The sequence below is a fragment of the Drosophila teissieri genome, chromosome X (assembly GCF_016746235.2).
Source record: "Drosophila teissieri strain GT53w chromosome X, Prin_Dtei_1.1, whole genome shotgun sequence".
NCBI classification, from domain to species: Eukaryota; Metazoa; Arthropoda; class Insecta; order Diptera; family Drosophilidae; genus Drosophila; species Drosophila teissieri.
The window spans coordinates 1,471,585-1,489,873 of record NC_053034.1 but is presented as its reverse complement, the minus strand read 5'-3'; the positions used below and the strand labels follow the sequence as shown (position 1 = coordinate 1,489,873).

Sequence of the window (18,289 nt, the reverse complement as noted above, 5' to 3'; positions counted from 1 at the left end):
TTCTTAGTGCACAAGATAAACAGGCGAACCTACTATTGATTATTAGTTGGTATTCGGTTGTTTAATCGGTATTCTGATATCTGATTTCGGTTTTGGGTTTTCTGTATTTCTGTATTTCGGTATTTCGGTATTTCAGTATTCATCTGTTAGGACTCCTCGCTTATCGAGGCCTTACTGCTGCTATTTCGAGTATCAATATGCTATTTAGTTAGTTAGTTGGCTAGGTCCTCAGTGTAATAAGTTGAGTAACTCCTGGGCTCAGTACTCACATGACGACCCTCTCTCATACACACTGGGTTTTGCGATCTGCGAACTGTAAACTGTGAACTGTTATCTGTTATTTGTTATCTGGTAGCTGTTATCTGTTATCTGTTATCTGCGATGTCTGTGAGTCTGTAAGAAGTACATGTGTTAAATAATCGACATTTAAACTTCCACTTCCTTGAGCTGCTATGTGTGACTCAGTACTCAGCACTCAGTACTCGGTACTCATACATACATACATCGTACATGCGTCTGGATTTACAATTCCACATTTATTGAATATAATAAAAAAACGAGGTGACATTGGGGGTGAGGTCGGAGCACTCGTATGCTCTGTATATGGCATTGCAGCTGGCGATTTCAGATCGCGTGGGTCGTAACAAACGGAGGGTTCTCCTTATAGATAGGATACAGATTTGGATACGGACACAGTTATGGGTGTACTCGTACGGTGAACTTAATGTAGTCGTATTCGTATGTGCATAAGCTATGTAAATCGAATTTTGGTATCAAAACGTAGATGATTCAACTTAATCAACTTTTCAGACTTTTCGTTTGCCAAAAGAAGCAAGAAAAAAAATACATACATTGGGGAAATTGGTAATTTCGCCATGCGCCTAGATTATGCGTGGGTGAGTTACATTAAGAGTTAATTATAATAGGTTGTATAAAATATAAAATTCGACTATACTCGCATACAACGTATCAGCGCTCAAACTTATTTCCACTCCCTTTCCTCATCTCTCTCTCGCTTTCTATCTTCATATAGATACTATCGGTCATATAGGCCTGACCTTTAACTAAGGCTATCATCCTCTCTATCGCTATCCCAAAGCTTATGGGGGACCTCGAATGGAAAACCCAAGATGAAATTGCACGCGCCTAAAAATAGTGTCGTTTCCCGCGGTTTCTTTGCCTGAGACCACCTGCTACGGCCTGTTCTAGTTCTAAACCTCGCCCCCTCCAAAGTTCTACTTCGAGTGATCAGTCTTCAAATTAAGGTAAGGTGTGCTGGAAGCAAAGTAAACCATCTACATACATACAGAATATATCTGGTCGCTAATTTTGATTATACGTTTTGAGTCGCAAAGTGTGCCAATTGGAAAGCATAGTATGTACTGTACCATAAGTGCCGACACTTCAACTGGGGACCGTCAATTTAATTGTTCCTTGTCGAGTTGTTCAGCTATAAGCTAACGTTTATCGATGAGTGCTCATCGCATCGCCCTTCGGTTGAGTTTAAAACTAGTCAGTCCTGGTCCCCGTGTTCTCATCCTCTCTTCCCAAGCTTCGAAACGCGCACGACTTTCCTTCTCCTCCCCTTAGTCATTTTACTCAGTTTACTCATCTCATTACCTCCACTCAGTGCTATTTCCACCTATACACACGATCCAAGATCTGCGAACACCCGACTTTCATCTCAAAATTGATTTATGCCTTGCTGTGTATGCGTTATGCTGAGTCATAGTCTTAGTTATATTCATCGTATAGTATTCATATCGTATTCGTCTCATAGTTATGCAAATACACTTTTACACATTATGTATATTATGTATACTCGTGTGTGGTTTCTTAGGAGCAACGCTCTTAGTTGTAGATAAGTAAAAAAAATCGTATTACACACTCGTTCACTTAGGGCTAGGTTTACATTGTTGTGGTTTTTTTTTACATTGACCTTGCTACTCATTTGATGAATATTTAGTGGCTGCTAAATGTACACATATGTTTATGTATATATATATATCTGTATATATATCTGTATCTCATATCTTACAATGATATCAAAAAACAAAAAAAAAATATATATATATATGCATTGGTTGTTTGTTCGTTTTCTGTTCATGAGTGTGCAGGGGTGAGGAAGATAGAATAGTTAGAAGCTGTACAGATATACCGGGAAATGTTGCACATTGGTTCAGTGATTTCGATTCAGTGTGATTCCCGGCTGCATCCCCGCCCACATCGATACGGGGATCGGTTCCTTGCGCTCCGGATCGGATTCTGATTCTGATTCTGTTTCTGATTCAGAGTGGGGTGACGATGGGTTGGCATTCAGCGCATTTAGTGGGTAATACTCAGGGGCGTGTGTGTGGGGCATGTGAGCATGAGCATGAGCATGAGGATGGACATGTGGCATGTGGCATGGTTAACAGTCTTCTATCCTGTGCTCCAGGCTCCAAGCGTTGGAGCGCTGCTTCTCCTAATCTAGTTTTTAGTGACAAACTCTATTCGCATCCCAATTTGGGATGGTCAAAAAAAATCCTTATATGTATACGAGTCCGATTCCAGCGCGATCTGAATGGGTGTGCGTGTGTGTGTGTCGGTGTGGGTGTCGGTGTGTGTATTATGCTTGTATATAGCTACATATATAGCTTTATCGTAAAAGACCTTTGTTTTTGCTTGCTTTATAATCAAGTCGTAAATAATCACAGTTTTTCCATTTGCCTAAAAATGTTTTTGTCTTCCTTTCCTCTCCTTGCTTGCGCTTTCATCATCATTTTATCATTGCTTTATCTCGATGTTCGCCATTGTATTTTAGTTTTCTTTCGTTTTTGTTCTGGCCGAAAAAGTCTTTGAATTTTCCGTTCTGTGAGATCCGAAATTGAAATGTCTACGTGGTAGTAGTAGTCCTAATCTCCCTCTGCTCCTTTTCGTTCGGTCGGTTCTTCTCCTCCGTTTCCTTCTCCTTCTCCTCCGTCTCCTCCTCCTTCTTCTTTGTCTGTGTGTGTGTGTGTGCCTTTGTGTGCGCGTGTGCGTGTGTCTGGTGCCCGATCATCATTCGTAGCATACTTTCTGGCGCCTCGCTTATTGGTCTAGTAAATTCATGCGTTCATATGGATGCTGGTGCGGATGGGGGTGGGGGTGCGGGTGCGTCAGCTGGTGGGGATGTTGGTGGGACATCGGATGCTGGTGTGCTAGGTGGTGTGGCAGGTGGTGCTGCAGGGCGGCGGCGGCGGCTGCGGCTGAGAATCCACCGCCACCGGCCGTATGCTCCAGCTGGGTGAGATCGACAGTGGGCGTGCCACTGGGCCCCTGCACTCCGCCGTACTCCTGTCCGCCTCCGTTGATCGACTCCGGCCCAGCTCCTACTCCCACTCCCACTCCGCCCGGACCTCCTCCCGATCCACCCGCCGCAGCTGCTGCCGCTGCAGCCGCCGCTGCCGCCGCGGAGTTGTTGAGCGCCACGTGGAACAGCTGCTGCAAGAGTTGCTGCTGATCTTATAAGAAGTCCATGCACGGCTTGACAATGCCCGGCGACGACTGTTGCTGCTGCTGCTGGTGCGCCGCCGCCAGCTGGAGCGTGGAGCTGGCCGTGCCCCCGGCCACGGCGGCGGCTCCAACGATCGGAGAGAGAAGCAGTTCGGCCGCCGCGGCTGCTGCGGCTGCGGCAGCAGCCACTGCATTGCCCCCAGCCCCGCCCACCGCTCCACCGCCCACATTGACGCTATTGTTGGCCGCCGCCGCTGCTGCGCTCAGCGAACTGAGGGACTGATGCAGCCGGCTGCCCGGACTGCCCGCTTGGCTCACACCGGCGCCGTGGTGGAAGTACGAGTGGTGGTTCTTCTGGCGGCGATGATAGATGCTCTTGTGGTTGTTCAGCGAGTTCAGTGTGCGGAAGACCTTGTGGCACAGGTTGCACACGGCGTTGTTCAGCGGCTGCAGGTGCTGCTGCTCCTTGTGGCGCTTCAGCGTGAGCTTGGTGCTCAGCAGTTTGCCGCACACGTCGCACCGGTGGCAGGCGTTGAGTGGCAGGGGCAGGAGGAGTCTATTGGCCTGCGCCACGTCCTGGGCGCGCACAGATGATAGCAGGCTGCCGCCTGGTCCACCTGGTCCGCCAGCTCCGCCTCCGCGTCCGCCCGCTCCGCTGGCGGAGGAAACGGCGCCCGAGGGCGAGAGCGAGGCGCGTCTGTGGTGCAACAGGTGGTGGTGCTCCATGGGCGATCCGGCGCGGGCCAAGGCATGGGCGTGGGCGGCATGCGCATGGGCGTGAGCATGGTGGGCGGCGGCGGCGCTCAGCTCGTGGTGGGTGGCGTGCAACTGGTGGTGGCTGGGCAACAGCGACAGTGGGTGCTGGCCGAAATGTGAGTGGTGCGACGGCGGCGGCGGTGGTGGGGATCCCGTGCCGCCTGGTCTCTCCATGTCGCGCTCATGGTCGAGCGATCGTTCTCGCTCACGCTCCCGTTCGCGCTCTCTTTCGCGCTCCCTCTCGCGCTTGTGATAGGCGGCGGTGGGCGAGGGCGTGGCACTGTGCCCGCCGGCGTCCGGCATTCCTTGGGAGGATCGGGAGAGGCTGCGCTCACTGCCCGCTGCAATGTGCAGGTCGCTGGACTTGCAGCTGCCGGCGCCCGACTTCGGTTGTTCCTGCTTCAGTTGTGGACTGTTGGTATGTGGTGTGGAATGATGTTGTTGTTGGAGGAGTTGGTGTGGTGATGACTGTTGTTCTACTTTTTGTTGTTGATTGTTGCTGTTGTTGTTGTTGTTGTTGCTACTACTATTACTAGGGGTGCCACCACTACCGCCGGGCACAATGACGCCACTGAGTAGGCTGCCGGTGCTGCCACCTAAACGGTCATTTAGAAAGGAAGAGAAGAAAAAAAGAGACAATAGTGACTTTTCTGTATATTTGACTTTGTTGTTATTTGGTTTGTTTGTTTGTTTGTTTGGTTTGGTTTGGGTTGTTTCTTGTTGTTTAGTTGTGTGTAGTAGTAGTAGTAGTGGTTGTAGTTGTAGCAGTCGGTGCGTTCATGTCCAGTTTGTTGTGGTGTTAGTGTGTGGCTTCGTCCACGTCGGTGTATCTGTTATCTTCGTTTGTATCTGTGTCTGTGTCTGTATCTGTATCTGTATTTGTATCTGTTTCTGTAGCTGTATCTGTATGTTTGTTGTTTGTTTGGTTTACTTTTATAACACTAACAAATCCAGGCTCAAAACAATGTACATTTGCTAACTTTGCTTTTCCATAAACTGTTTTAATTCAATCTTTTGCTTAGGTCGGTTGCTTCATTTGATTTTTTGTGCGGAATTTATCTGGCTCTCATTGGTTTTGATCAAGGAATTTTGTGTTGAAAAAACGCTGTTCGAGTTCAGATTTAAATTCAGATTCGTTTTCGGAGTGCGATTCGCAATATCTCGCATTTTCGGAGTTTCTATTTTCGATTTCGGTTTCGGGTTGGTTCTCATTTCCTTTTTTTTGGTTTTGGTTTTATTATTATTTTTTTTTTTGGGGAAAACGCATGGAAATAAAATGGTAATAAAACGGTTTGTTGACTGTTTTGTTGCTGTAGCTGTTTCTGTTGTTGTTGCTGTTGCTGTGGCTAGTTTGTGATGGTTGTTGTTGAACTTTGAACTCGAATTGCACAGTTCATAATGCCGCAGGTGGGGAACTCGGCTCAAATTCGAATTCGAATCCGAGTCAGAGTCCGAATCAGATTCGTTTCGGCTCGAATTCGGAAATTTGCACCCCGATCGTTGGCAGTTGCAGTTGCATTTGCAGTTGCAGTTGCCACGACCTTGGGGACGACCTTGTAAACTGGTGGATAATTTTGTGGTGTCTATTTTGCCAATTTGGGTGTGCTCTGATCGTTGATAATTTGTCACGAATTTCGTGGATGCTTTAAACCAATTTGTCTTGTCTTTTTTTCGACTCGATTCGCATTTCTCGATTTTCGGTTCAATTTCGACTTCAATTTCCAATTTGTATGCGTTCATTTTTTTGGCTCGACTTCGATTTCGATTTTGATTGTGATTTATCAATTGTTTGTTAAGTTTAGCAAAATTTTGAAACATGTTTGGCCTGATTGATTTGTTGTATATATAAAATGTTTAGTATTATTTTGATTTTCCCTTTTAGTTATTCTGTTTTTTTTCGGTTTTTATTTTGTTTTACTTGCAAGTTGTCAATTTTTTCTTGCGGTTGTCACTAGTGTCTCTTTTTTTCAAACTCAATCGCAGCACCGTTGCCTGTGTTGGGTTTCGATTGGGTTTGCATAGGTGGGAGTTTTGGGTGGGGTTTTGGGGGTTTTGGGGTTTTGGGTACGGGGGGACTGGTTAAAAAGAACCAAATGTGCGGTAGATTAAACGTGCTTTTGGGAACGGGTGGGTCACACACAGGGGGCTTATTCCAATGTTCGGTTGTGTGCGAGGGTTGGTGGTTACGGGGGTCAGTGGTGGGTCAGTGGATCGGGGGCACCTCTAAGATTCAGATTCAGATACTTAGCGCTTTATTGGGGGCTCACCGCCCCTCGCAGTGGAGCGGAGCAGAGGGATCGAGTTGGGGGCTTGGTTGATTGTGAGGTGTTAGTATTAGTACTGGTAGTAGTTCTGATTCTGGTGGCGGAGGCAAGGGGGGGTTTCCTAAAATGGGCGAAGTTCGCGCTCGACCCGAGGTGAACGAATGTGGCGGATTAGTGTGATGGGGTCAAAGTTCGATGCGATTCGTTTTGGCCCGGTTCGGCTCGGCTCGGCTCGGCTAGGCACACATGACATGTTACACTGACGTGGCCCAAAGGGGCCAGGTCCTGGCACTACGATCTAGGTTACGATGTATGGTTATGGCAATGAGGACAATATGTGCATGATACGAGTATGTGGCTGGACGTACAGAGATAGAGATAGAGAGTGAGGGCTGTGGATCTGTAGCGGTCCATTCTTTCGGTTATTTCGTTAGGTTTCCCACGGGCGCTGATGACAAAGCCTCGATTGACATGCATACAACACCGAGGCTGGGGACGCTGGGAACGCTGGGGACGTGGGTGCTTTTGGGGGAGTGGCCTGGGGAGCGGGGTAAATGAAATATCGCTTTAATGTGTAGACGTTTATTTGTAAATATAATGAATTGAATTAGAGTAGAAAGTGAATTAGAGTTCTTTGCGCAGAGCCGCAAGCGCTGGTACATGGATCTCAGCTGCATTGGCTTGGCGATGTGTGAGTGCGTGGTGTTTATATGTATATATATATATATTTGCTTGTATTCATAGGTCTTACGCACAAACAAGTGTCTGTATCTTTACTTAGCAGCACTAAAAATTAACGAACACAGGCTTACTCATCAAAGTATCCGGTCAACATTTTTATCATCGGTATCATTACTCAATATTCGCATAACTAACATTAAATATACAAAAAATCAAAAAAAAAAAAAAATACACTATGGTTAAACATTTCTTTATTCTAGACATACATATGCATCGTGATTCGTGTGTGAATAGGTGTGTGTGTGTGTGGGCGTGTGTGTTACTGTGCGCTTAACCCTAACTATTCCGAATCTGATAACTAGTTTAAAGTACTAAAGAAAAGATCTTTGCAATTGGTCGGTCGTTCGGTCGGTCGCTCCCCCTGCTCTTCTCTCCTTTCTCCTTTCTTCTTTCTTCTTTCGTCTTTCGTCTTTCTTCTTGTAAACTCCTAAGCTTCCAAACATGTGTTACTTCACCTACAGCTATCTATAAATCGTAACTCTTTAACATTATGCATATACTTCGTAATGGTACAAAAAAAAGTGCAGTTCGGTCTCTAGTTTAGTCTAACTTTAAGAGAGAGAGAGATAATTCATACGTCTAACGCTTCACATTTCCCTCTTCTATAATCGATAATCGATGTGCGATTGGCGCCTATCATGAGGTGTTTACAGAATATGCTGTCCATCGGATAAATTGTATTTAGTTAAAGCCATTTCGAAGAATTCACTACGGGCACCTCTGTTAGCTCCTACTTAACCGTATTAAGACAAACAGTCAACCTGGACAGGATTGGGATTGGGATTGGGATTGGGTTCGGGACTGGGACTGGGCAGCGGAATGGCAATGGGGTTCTCATGCCAGACGCCTGGGAACTTTACAGGGGAGGGGGAGGGATAGGTGGAGTGGCTGGTCTTGGGTTTACTAACAGCTATCGATTTAATCTGTATAAACTGTGTATCCTGTGCTTAGCAACTACCGAAGGCAACTAATTGTAACTAGCCTAGACTGTGTGTATGTGCACATTCGCTTCCTTCGTCCTGCTCTTTAATAGTTAATGTGTACAAAAAGCACCGTCTTGAGTGTGTGTGTGTGTGTGTGTGTGTGTGGGGATGTGTAGGTATGGGAGTGTATGAGTGTGTATATGTGTGTTCCTACGCCTTACACCTACATATGCTTGACATTCGGGTCATTCAAACTTAACAAAAACCTGCTCCCCCTCAACTGGAGAACCCCCCGTGGTGCGGATGCGGGCGCGGATGCGAGTGCGGATGCGGGTGCGGATGCGGTAGCGGGTGTGGATGGTGCTGGACCTGGGCTTGGGCTTGAGCCTGATGCTGATGCTGATGCTGCTGGCGGTAGTCAAAGTACATGAAGCCCTATGAGGAGGAGTGGTGGTTGAGCTGCTGCTGCTGGTGCTGCTGGTGATAGAAGCTATTGGCCGCCGCCTGGGTGGCGCCGACGCCTGGCTCCTGCTTAGGCTGCTTGAGGTTGCGGTGGTAGATGCTCTTGTGGTTGCGCAGGCTGTTCAGCGAGCTGTAGACGCGCTTGCAGATGTTGCACACGGGCTCCTTGGTGGGGCGCATGTGTACGTTCTGGATATGCCGCTTGAGGCGCGTCAGGGAGCTCAGGTTCTTGTTGCACGGATTGCATCGGAAGTCGTCGCCGCCGCTGGCCGAGTTGTTCAGTCCCCCCGAGGTGTTCAATGTCGAGTTCGAGTTGTTCAGCGAGCTGTTGGCGCTGCCGCTCGTCGACGCGGATGCGGCAGCGGCCATCACCGCCGCATACATCTGCTGCTGTGTGGTGGTGGGCGTATTGGCCTTGGGCGTACTGCAGGCCAGGATCCCGTTGGCCTGCTGCTGTTGGCCGCTGGAGCTGTTGCCCTGCTGCTGCTGTTGCTGCTGCTGCTGTTGCGACATCTGGTGCTGCTGCTGCTGCTGGTGCTGCTGCTGTTGCTGCTGGGGCAGCAGGGCGGTCATTGAGAGGCCGCCGTTGCTGCCGCCGCTGCTGCTGCCATTGGCTGCAAATGTGGAGAGGTTAAGGCCACAGATGCCGGAGGCACTTGTGATGGCTGTAGGTCGAGTTGGAGTTGTTGTTGGAGTTGTTGTTAGAGTTGTTGTTGTTGGTGATGGAGTTTTTTGAGAGTTGGAGTTTTTTGTTGGTAGAGAGTAATCGTAGTTGTTGTTGTTGTTGTTGGTAATCAAGTTGTTTATTGTTGTTGTTGTAGTAGTTGTAGCATTTGTCGTCAGTTTACCTGACGACAAGGTGGGGAAAAAAGTCAGAAAACGTCGCATTAGCCCAAGGACAACGAGTTGTTATTGAATTGAATTGTTTTTTTCGCCTCAATTTTGCGTGACTTCTCATTTGGATTTCGATTTGGATTTTGAAATTTTTGAATTTTTTTGAATTTCTGATTTAATTTCAGTTGATTTCATGTGTGTATTGCCGGATGGTTATCAGAAAACGAATTTCGTTAGCATTTTTTGCATCAAATATATAAGTTTGCTTCATTTCTGCATTAGCTTTTGTTTAGAAAAGCTGGTGGCTAATTTAACTTTGGATTTATTTTTCGATTGTTCAATCTGTTTTTCTAGCGGATTGCGTGACATTAGAAAGAGAGATATACAGAAAGGCGGAGAGAGACAGAGAGTGAGAGAGAAAGAAGTAGATGGTGTGGTAGGAAGGGATATATCGGAGGATATATATATGGGGATATCTGGGGATATCGGGTAAGTGGCATGTGGAAAAGAAAACGGTTGGCTTCGCATGGCAAATGTGAGAAATTAATTTCTTTTTGATTGTTTGACGACGACTCTCAGTTGCAGTCCTTCACCATTCAACTCGAAACTCGAATTGCGTGACTGCGACTGCGACTGCAACTGTGACCGCAACTGTGACTGCAACTCAGTTCAGTTCCAGCTCAGTTTAGGTCGGAATCGATTCTTTCTTTCTTGGCGGCTGCGTATACATATGGACATCGATGTCGATCTGATCGCACGATGGACTCTACCGATACTCAACGTGTGCAAAATTGTTGGGGTTCTTCGTTTGGTTTGGTTTTGGCTTGGTTTTGGTTTTGGTTTAGGTTTAGTTTGAGGTTCTTGTTGGTTGCTGGTATTGGTATTGGTATTGGTTTGGGTTGGCTGGTTTGTTTTTGGTTTTTTGTAGTTTGTTCTTGTTTACTCATTACCATAGTGTGCGGTGTTGTGTGGCAATTTAAATTTAGGAGTAGGAATAGTAGGAGGAGCATTTGAGTTCAGAGACGTAAGTGGAGTGTTTGTTGTGTTTGTTGTGTCTGTTGTGTTGTGTGTCTGGGTGCTTGTGTTTGCCGTGTTTGTGTTTGTGTGTGTGGGTGCGTTTTGTAAAACACCGTCACCATCAGAAGTTCATATCATCTCTGTATCGCTTTTATTGTACGTGTGTTGTGTTGTTCTGCTTCTTTGACTTCCCGTACCTCGTGTCTTTGTGTGTAGTGGTGTGTGTGTTTTTGTGTGTGTGTGAGTTGTGTGTGTAGGGAGTTCGGGGTTGTGTGTGGTTGTGTCACTTAAAAAGCACTAGAATTAAACCCCTTGCCAAATCACCTTTGTCTCCACCATCATCATCTCTCTCCGAGATCTTAGTGGCATTTTCTAGTTTCGGCTTAAATTTTGACTTATTTTTGCTTGGAATTTCGTTAAATGTACATTGTGCTTAAATTATAATTTTTGTTTTTGCTTTTGTCTCGTTTTGGTATTATTGGGGCTGTGGGCGGATTGGTGCTATAATTTTGATATTTTACAACTCAATCGATTTACAAATTTAAGCAATTTCCGAATCCCATCCAATTCATCCACAGCTTTTAATTCGGTTGTGTGCTTAGGTGGTAACTTAAATAGATTAGTAATGGATACATTTTTCGATTTTCGATTTTCAATTTGAATTATTGCCTGGGTCACCAATTGTGGATCTTAAAATTAGGTGAATTTTGAATACTTCGCACGGAAGTTAGAGTAATTTATTCTAGGTATGCTAGGCGTAAGATATAACTCTGAATTCTCCTTTTCTCACAGTGTTTGTGTGTGTGTTTGTGTTCGTTGGTTTTAAAAATAGGAGCAACAAATATATATATGTATATATAGAGCATAATTTAAAGCGGTTTCTCAATCAAATTTATATACTTGAAGCCTTGAGTGGTTGCTTGAGTTGGTAATCTCAGTTTGTGTTCTTTTGTGCTGGTGGTGGTGTGGGTGGTTGGGTGGTTGGGTGGCTGGGTTGGCTTTTGGGAAATGGGTAGCGGGAGGTGGGAGAAAGGAGGGGCGTTGGGTGTTATTGTTTCATGTATCGAGTTGTCTGCTTTGGTCGCCGCTGTGGGCAGTGGTGGTATTTTTGATATTGGATCCATTGGGGGTTTAGTAAAGCGGATTTATATACGTATACAGGGGGTTAGATCGATCAGTTCTTAACAATATGTATGAATATACTTTGACTCATATATATACGTGTGTGGGTAGGTAGATATAAATATATATAGGTCTCACGATTATTGGGGAATTTTAAATTTTGTTCGGTTAGTACAATTGGAAAGTAAATAAAGATTAGCGTTAGTCGATCAACTTCGGTGTTAGTGCCCTCTGGTGATCATTTTGTTAGCTGTGTTTGTTTGAGCGCATAATATAGTTTATGTATGTGTGGGTATATGTGTGCTTGTGTGTGGGCGGGCATGTATGTGAGTGTGTGTGTGTGTGTGTGAGTGTGTAGTGTGTGCTTTTCGACTACTCAAAGAGGCGAAGGGCTTGCCCCTTCTATCAAGATTACCTCACGGGGCCCCCTTGTGAGTGTGAGAGTCCTGTGTGTGTGTGTGGTGTGTGTGTGTGTGTGCGTGCTGTGAGTAAGCGTGGCCAAGTTATCAAGTGAACCTGCAGTGTGGCCGTATTGTGTTTCGAGTGTGGAACGAGAGGCGCGACACGGAACGACCGGAATGAAACGAGACGAGACGATACTAGACGCGCCTGGTGTGACTGTACCTTGCTGTGAACTGTGTACGCATGAGTGAACAATTGCCAATATGTGCTGAGTTGGGACTGATCCGTCCACCCCTCGGGACTCAGATCAGGGATTAGGGACCAGAGGTTGTGGGCTTTCAAAGGACTTCCGTGAACCTGGTTATGCACCGACTTCTGTATTCGTAGCGGCGAGTTTGGGTTTGAGTGTGTGATTGTGGAGTTTTTGTTGGGTTTGGTTTTGATTTTGGTTTTGAGGGGGTTTGGTCGGGCTTCGTGAACCGATGTGTGCTCAAAGCAGAGTGTGGCCGAATTCGAGGGGAGACAGACTAGAGAGACAGACCCAGGGGCGATGGGGCAATGGGGGGCGGGGGTTGTCAATTTCAGGGGTTAACTGGGTGGTAAACTAAACGAAAACCGCTTTTCCCTCCATCACAGGCTGCGGGGGCATCGACAGTTGTTAACAAAAGACACATTGAAAATTAATGTGAAAATTCGTTCGAATGCAATTGTTGTAAATAAAGCTTTTCTTTTGACTTTGCTAATGGGATCGGGTCGATGGGTGGTTAATTTGGTTCGGGTGGGGTTTACATAGTTTTAGACACAAGCACGACGACGTACAAATAAAGGAAAGAGTTCAATATTCAATATATATATATATATTATGTAGGTATGTATATATTCGATCTTCAAATGCGTTGCGTTTTACATGGAAACTAAAAGTTCACACCAATAAAATTTCGATTGCAAAATGTACTCGGTGTTTGCTTCTCTGCGGGGCTTTTCCCGTGTCATGTCTAGTGTTTTACTTTTTTGGATTTTTTTTTTTTGCCATATTCTCGAAACTGGGAATAACGAAAACAAAACTGAACGGAATGGAACGGAACGGAACGAAAGGAACGAATGATAAATAGACACATTAGTGCATCGAGAACTCTACCGAAATCATAGCTAAGTTAATCTCTTATGCCTGCCCCATTCTGCTTTGGGTTTAAACGAACAAAAAAGAGGCGGCTGTTTGGCCAGGGAATGTAAATCGGGTCAAAACGAAACTTACTAGTATATCGTATATCTAGCTGCGGGACGCTTTTTGAAACATCTATGCGTGTGTTTGTAATATGGCGTGTATAGGCGTGTGTGTGTGTGTTGCATTGGGTGGGTGGGTGCGTGTTGCTGTTGTGTAGTACATTTTGCTGGTGTTTGATCAGTTTACTTGGGGTTTTCATAAGGAACACGAACGAATTGTTACACAAAATGGAACGTAACGAAAAGAAACGGAAAGGAACAAAACGAAACGAAACGAAACGGAATTAATGCAGAGCACAGACGGAAATGAAATGGTAAGCGGATTGCGCAGTCGAAACAACAGCGGTTAATAAACATAAAAGTCACAGTGTGTCGTGTAGCATTCGGTTTGTACTCGTAGTTAGTTTGAGTGGGGAGCTAGCTTGGAGCTTGGGGCTTGGGGCTTGGAGTGGGTCTGCTCTGCCGCTCTGCCACTTTGCCGCCATGTGGGGCACGGATTGTTGCGGCCTGACCGCAGCACACACACCGCAACTGGTGTGGTGCGAAACTTGTGATAGAATTTTGCTAAACACTCTGCGGCTGGCAGATGAGCTGGAAAGCAGCGAGTTAATTAATTTGGCGTAGTTCATCAAACAAACTGGCGGAGCGGCAATCGCGAATCGCGAATCGGGCATGTTGATGTTGATGTTGTTGTTGATATTTGAGTGTTTGCCAAAGTTTCGCGGCTGGCGTTTATTTAGCAATTACCCTGCTTTGCTATTACACATTCTTCATTATTCATAACTCGTTATTCATTATGCGGTATTCATTATGCAGTATTCATTATGCGTCAAGCCATCTCGAGGCCAGCATCGTTTAGTACGCAACATGGATGACATGGAAAACCGTCTAAGTGCATGTGCAGGTACTTTTCTTTGCGGGGGAGGGGGTGGTCGGGTGAATCTCCTGGGTGGGGGGTCGTACTTTCTGGGTACTTTGTGGGTACTTGATGGGTTCTTGCCCGGGGGTTGGGGGGGATTCTTCAGTTCTGGCATGTGCGTGTGTGAGGGTGTGAGTGTGACCGAAACAAATGAAAACATTTACCATCGAAACAATCAAACAAGAAAGAAATTTATACACTTGATACGCTACGACGGGAACTCGACTTGGAATCGCAACGAACCGGAGGATTGGTTTTTGTTGTTGGGGGAAAGGGGGGTGTGTTGAGGATCGGTTTGATTTTGGGTCTGCCGTTGGTTCCAAGGATCAAGTTCGGGTTCGTTCATTTACTTTGCGGGTGCGGATTGCGGATTCGAGTTGAGTCCAACGGGAAATAAATCGAAAGTTAAATCAAAAGTCCTGCTCCTGATCGACAGACACGCATACATACGCGACATGTATGCATGCATGCATGTATGCATGTACTATGTGTGTGTCCTCAAGTCAGTCGAAACGCAAAAATCGAAAGAAACAAAAGAACAAAAAGATAAAACAGAAACGACAATACTGACAATTACAACGAAACGAAAAAGGAGCATTAAACTAGAAATTCCAAATTCAACAAAATTACGGGCAATCAAATGATCTCTCAGCATTTTTTTTTCTTTTCTTTTTTTTTTTTTTTTTTAGTAATTTCGACTTAGATTCTGGCTCTGGTTTGGATTTAGTTTTGGTATGGTTTTTGGTTTTTTTCTCGATTTGTATTCGTATTCTCTTTACTTTTAGTTTTACGTTTGCTTTTAGCCTTTCATTTCTTTTGGTATCTGGTATTCTGGTATCTGACTTGGATAGACTCTTTGGTATATTATTTTGGTACTTGCATTTGCATTTGCATTTGATGTAAAAAATGTAATAATGAGCTTTTGAGCGCAAATAGAGCGGAACAATAGAGTACGGATAGAGAAATGTTCTGACTCACCTTGAGGGGACACGGCGAGGTCACCGGACTGCTGCAACTGTGTGTTCAGACCTGTTGTTTTGTTGGCCAAAACCCGGGCCCGGTCATGTGTGGCAGCGTTTCGAAGAGGGACAGTGGTAAAGAGGTAAAGGGGGAGAGGAACGGGGTAGAAGAGTAAAAGCGTTAGTTAATTGGCGTTAGTTAGCCCAACCGAGCACGTTGCTCATACGCACCTAGCAACGCTGAGGGATCGATATTGGGGAAGTTGAAGGCGGCTGCATGGAACATCTTGTTCTCCGCCGGCGACATTATGAACTGTGGGGCGGCGTGGTGGGAGGCGAGTCCGTCGCCGATCTCCTCGTCGTTGCCGGAGCTGCAATGGGTCGGGAATAGAGATGGGGATGTCGTGGGTTAGCAAGTGCTACGAGCCATGCTCTCTGGTTAGGGGGGGGCGACCTACCTCAGGGATCCCTTGCCGCCGTCGCCACTACTGGAGCGATTGGCATCGTGCTCGCCGGTGGAGTCGTTGCTGTGCTCGTCGTTGGCATTGGCGTTGTTGTTGGAGCAGACCAGCTCCATGGGCTCCGACTTGACGTCATCGGCGCCCGCTCGAGCCAGCGGCGAGGGTGTGAGGCTGCCCAGCTTATCGCTGATGGAGATTCCGTTGCCGTTGCTCGTTCCGTTGCCGTTGTTGTTGCCTGAGTTTCCGTTGCCTGTGGGTCCGTTGCCTGTGGGGAAAATGGCATAAAAGCGATTAATGACCATGCCTCACCAATGGCGATCCGAAACCCAGTTGGGCCAACCCACTGGGACACTCACGCTTCTCCTCCTTCAGCGGCGGCGTGTTGTTGTTGTTGTGGTGCTTGATCGTACTGAAGTCGGCCGGAGTCTGCTGGGGCGAGGCGCTGCGCGCGTGCAGCTGCGGCAAGTCGGGGCTGTTGTTGTTGCTGCCACTGCCAACGACGCCGGACAGCGGCAGACCGTTGTCGGAGCCGCGCAGCCGCTTCAGGCCGTGCGAGGACTCCTCGGCGGCGGCGGCGGCACTGCTGCGGTGCATCATGGCCATGCGCTTCAGCAGCTGGTTGTTGATGTGCGAGGGCAGCGAGGGCACCGCCGTCGGCGGCGGCGAGCCCGCTCCCTGGCGGCTGAAGAGGGTCGAGGAGCCGCCATCGTCGTGCAGCGAGCCGTGGTGCGGATGTGGTAGCGAGTGGGTGTGCGTGTTGAGCGGCGTGCGGCCGCCTGAATTGGCCAGGTTCTGTATCTGGGCCAGATGCTGTGGGTGCAAGATTGGGCGAAAGAGTTTGCAATAGAGAGGGGCTCGTCGCGGCGAACCAGTCGCCAGTAGTGTATGTATACTCACGCTGTGTGTGTCCTCTGCCTGCTGCTGCGTGAGTCCTGAGACGCGCAGCACCTCGGCGGTCTTGAGGAAGGACTGCAGGGACTTCTGGTGCACGTTGACCTCGCCGTGGTAGATGAACTCCACCAGGGCGTGCAGGTCCATGAAGTTGACGTCCTGCAGCAATATGACCGGGTGTTTGCAGGGTGTGCTCTGTAAGTGGAGTGGTTTTAGTCAGATGTGTATGTATGTATGTTACGGTATATAAGTCGGCTGGCGGTGGGTGAGTCAGCCAGTGCCAGTGCCCCTGCCCCTACTCATGCTCCTGCTCCTGCCCCGCTGTTCCAGTTGGTGGCCCCAACTCCGGATCCCTCGATAAGCCTGTTTGCCCCGGCAATTATCAGGGTTCTCTGGCCCAGACAACCTTCAATTGTCGCTGAAATGTCAACAGGCCAGCGCGCGATTTGAAGTTTGCATTCGCTCGTTTCGCCGCCAGCCAGCTGCAGTTTGTTTCTTCTGGCATGTGTGGTTTCCTATCCCTATCCCCATGCCATTCCCATTCCCGCCATCCCATCCCATTCGATTCCATCCGATTGGATTCCCCACTCCCATCTACCCCACTTCCCCCTCTATCCTACTGCGAGCACATTCAGGGCCAGTGCATTCCAGTTTGCGCTGCGTGTGTGTACACACTGTACTGCGAATTTCACTTATCAAGTGGAACTCCAACAAAGGGAGCTGCTCCTCCGCCGTTTCAGTTTCTGTTTCAGTTTCAGTTTCTGTTTTTTGCTGCTGCTGCTGCTGCTGCTGCCTGGCTAGAAATTGGGTCAAGTCTCGCCTCGTCTTTTGTTGCTCTGCCCTGAAAGACCCTGCAGTTCGTGTGTGTTTGTCTTATTTACTGGCTTTTGCAATTTATGTGCCCTCGCACACACGCACTGGATATTTGCGATTGAGTTAGCGCTAAAAGATTGCCAGTGAGAGTGCGATTGTGCATATATGCACTCACATACATATATGCACATATAAACATGTGTATGAGCGATTGCGGAATTGAGGTCAATTTGACGAAAGAAAGACAAATGCGTCAGGAGGCGCAGATCGAAAGATCTCTACTGCAGCTGCTCAGCTGGAGAGCTGGAGAGCTGGTGAACTGGTTAGCTGGCTAGCTGGCTAGCTGGTGAGCTGGTGAGCTGCTGGTGGGCACAGCACATCATGCAAATGCTAATGGGGGGCGGGGGGCGTGGCCCAGTACCAGGTCATTACACAAAAGCCAGAAATGCTTTTAGCAATTGCCCCCAGCTCAGGAGCAGCCATTAAGTCACCTCTAGCCCCTGGCATCTCCGGCTCTGAAAACGAATCCGTATCTGAATCTCAATCTGTAGCTGTATCTATAGCTGTAGCTGTAGCTGTATCTGTAGCTGTATCTGAGTCCCCCGAGCCCCTCAATTTGTCGCTGGCTTTCGTTGTTTGGCAGTTTTTACACCTAATTAAAATAATGCGCTGCAGTTAATTAAATATTTATGCATAGGCGCAAAGTCGCGCACAATTGCGACGCCAAGTGCTGGAGGAGATGGTTGGGTTGGGTATTTCTGGGCGGGAGCCAAGTGTCCAGTTGTTTGGCTGGCTGGCTGTCTGGCTGGCTGTCCGGCTGTCCAGTCGAGTCCAGTTCTGCTCGCCAGTTGCGACTACTGTCCACCGTTGTCTCTGTCCTTTGTTCACCACCTACTGCCCACTTGTATGTATTTCAAATTGAATTTGCAAAGTTTTGTGCCAGGCAGGGCCCATTGTTGTTGCAGTTGCCTGCCTGCCTGCCTTTGCCGTTTTTTGTGCTGCCTGCCAGGCAGCCAGCAAAGTTTTG

At 47.4% G+C, this 18,289-nt stretch overlaps 1 protein-coding gene across 6 annotated transcripts in view; it reads right to left on the bottom strand.

Moving 5' to 3' along the window:
• Positions 1-18,289, bottom strand: part of LOC122624497 (broad-complex core protein) — an 81,806-nt gene that overhangs the window by 10,739 nt on the left and 52,778 nt on the right. For 2 of the 6 annotated variants that reach the window (XM_043804093.1, XM_043804096.1), the window contains exons 4-8: positions 16,456-16,644; positions 15,915-16,368; positions 15,556-15,823; positions 15,329-15,468; positions 15,117-15,167 (exon numbers count right to left, since the gene is read on the bottom strand). In XM_043804093.1, coding sequence (XP_043660028.1) covers positions 15,117-15,167; positions 15,329-15,468; positions 15,556-15,823; positions 15,915-16,368; positions 16,456-16,644 — 1,102 coding nt within the window. Of the gene's footprint in view, positions 1-612; positions 4,827-7,052; positions 9,469-15,116; positions 15,168-15,328; positions 15,469-15,555; positions 15,824-15,914; positions 16,369-16,455; positions 16,645-18,289 lie in introns of those variants that run through there. The other 4 variants (XM_043804091.1, XM_043804092.1, XM_043804095.1 and 1 more) reach the window with 4 other exon arrangements.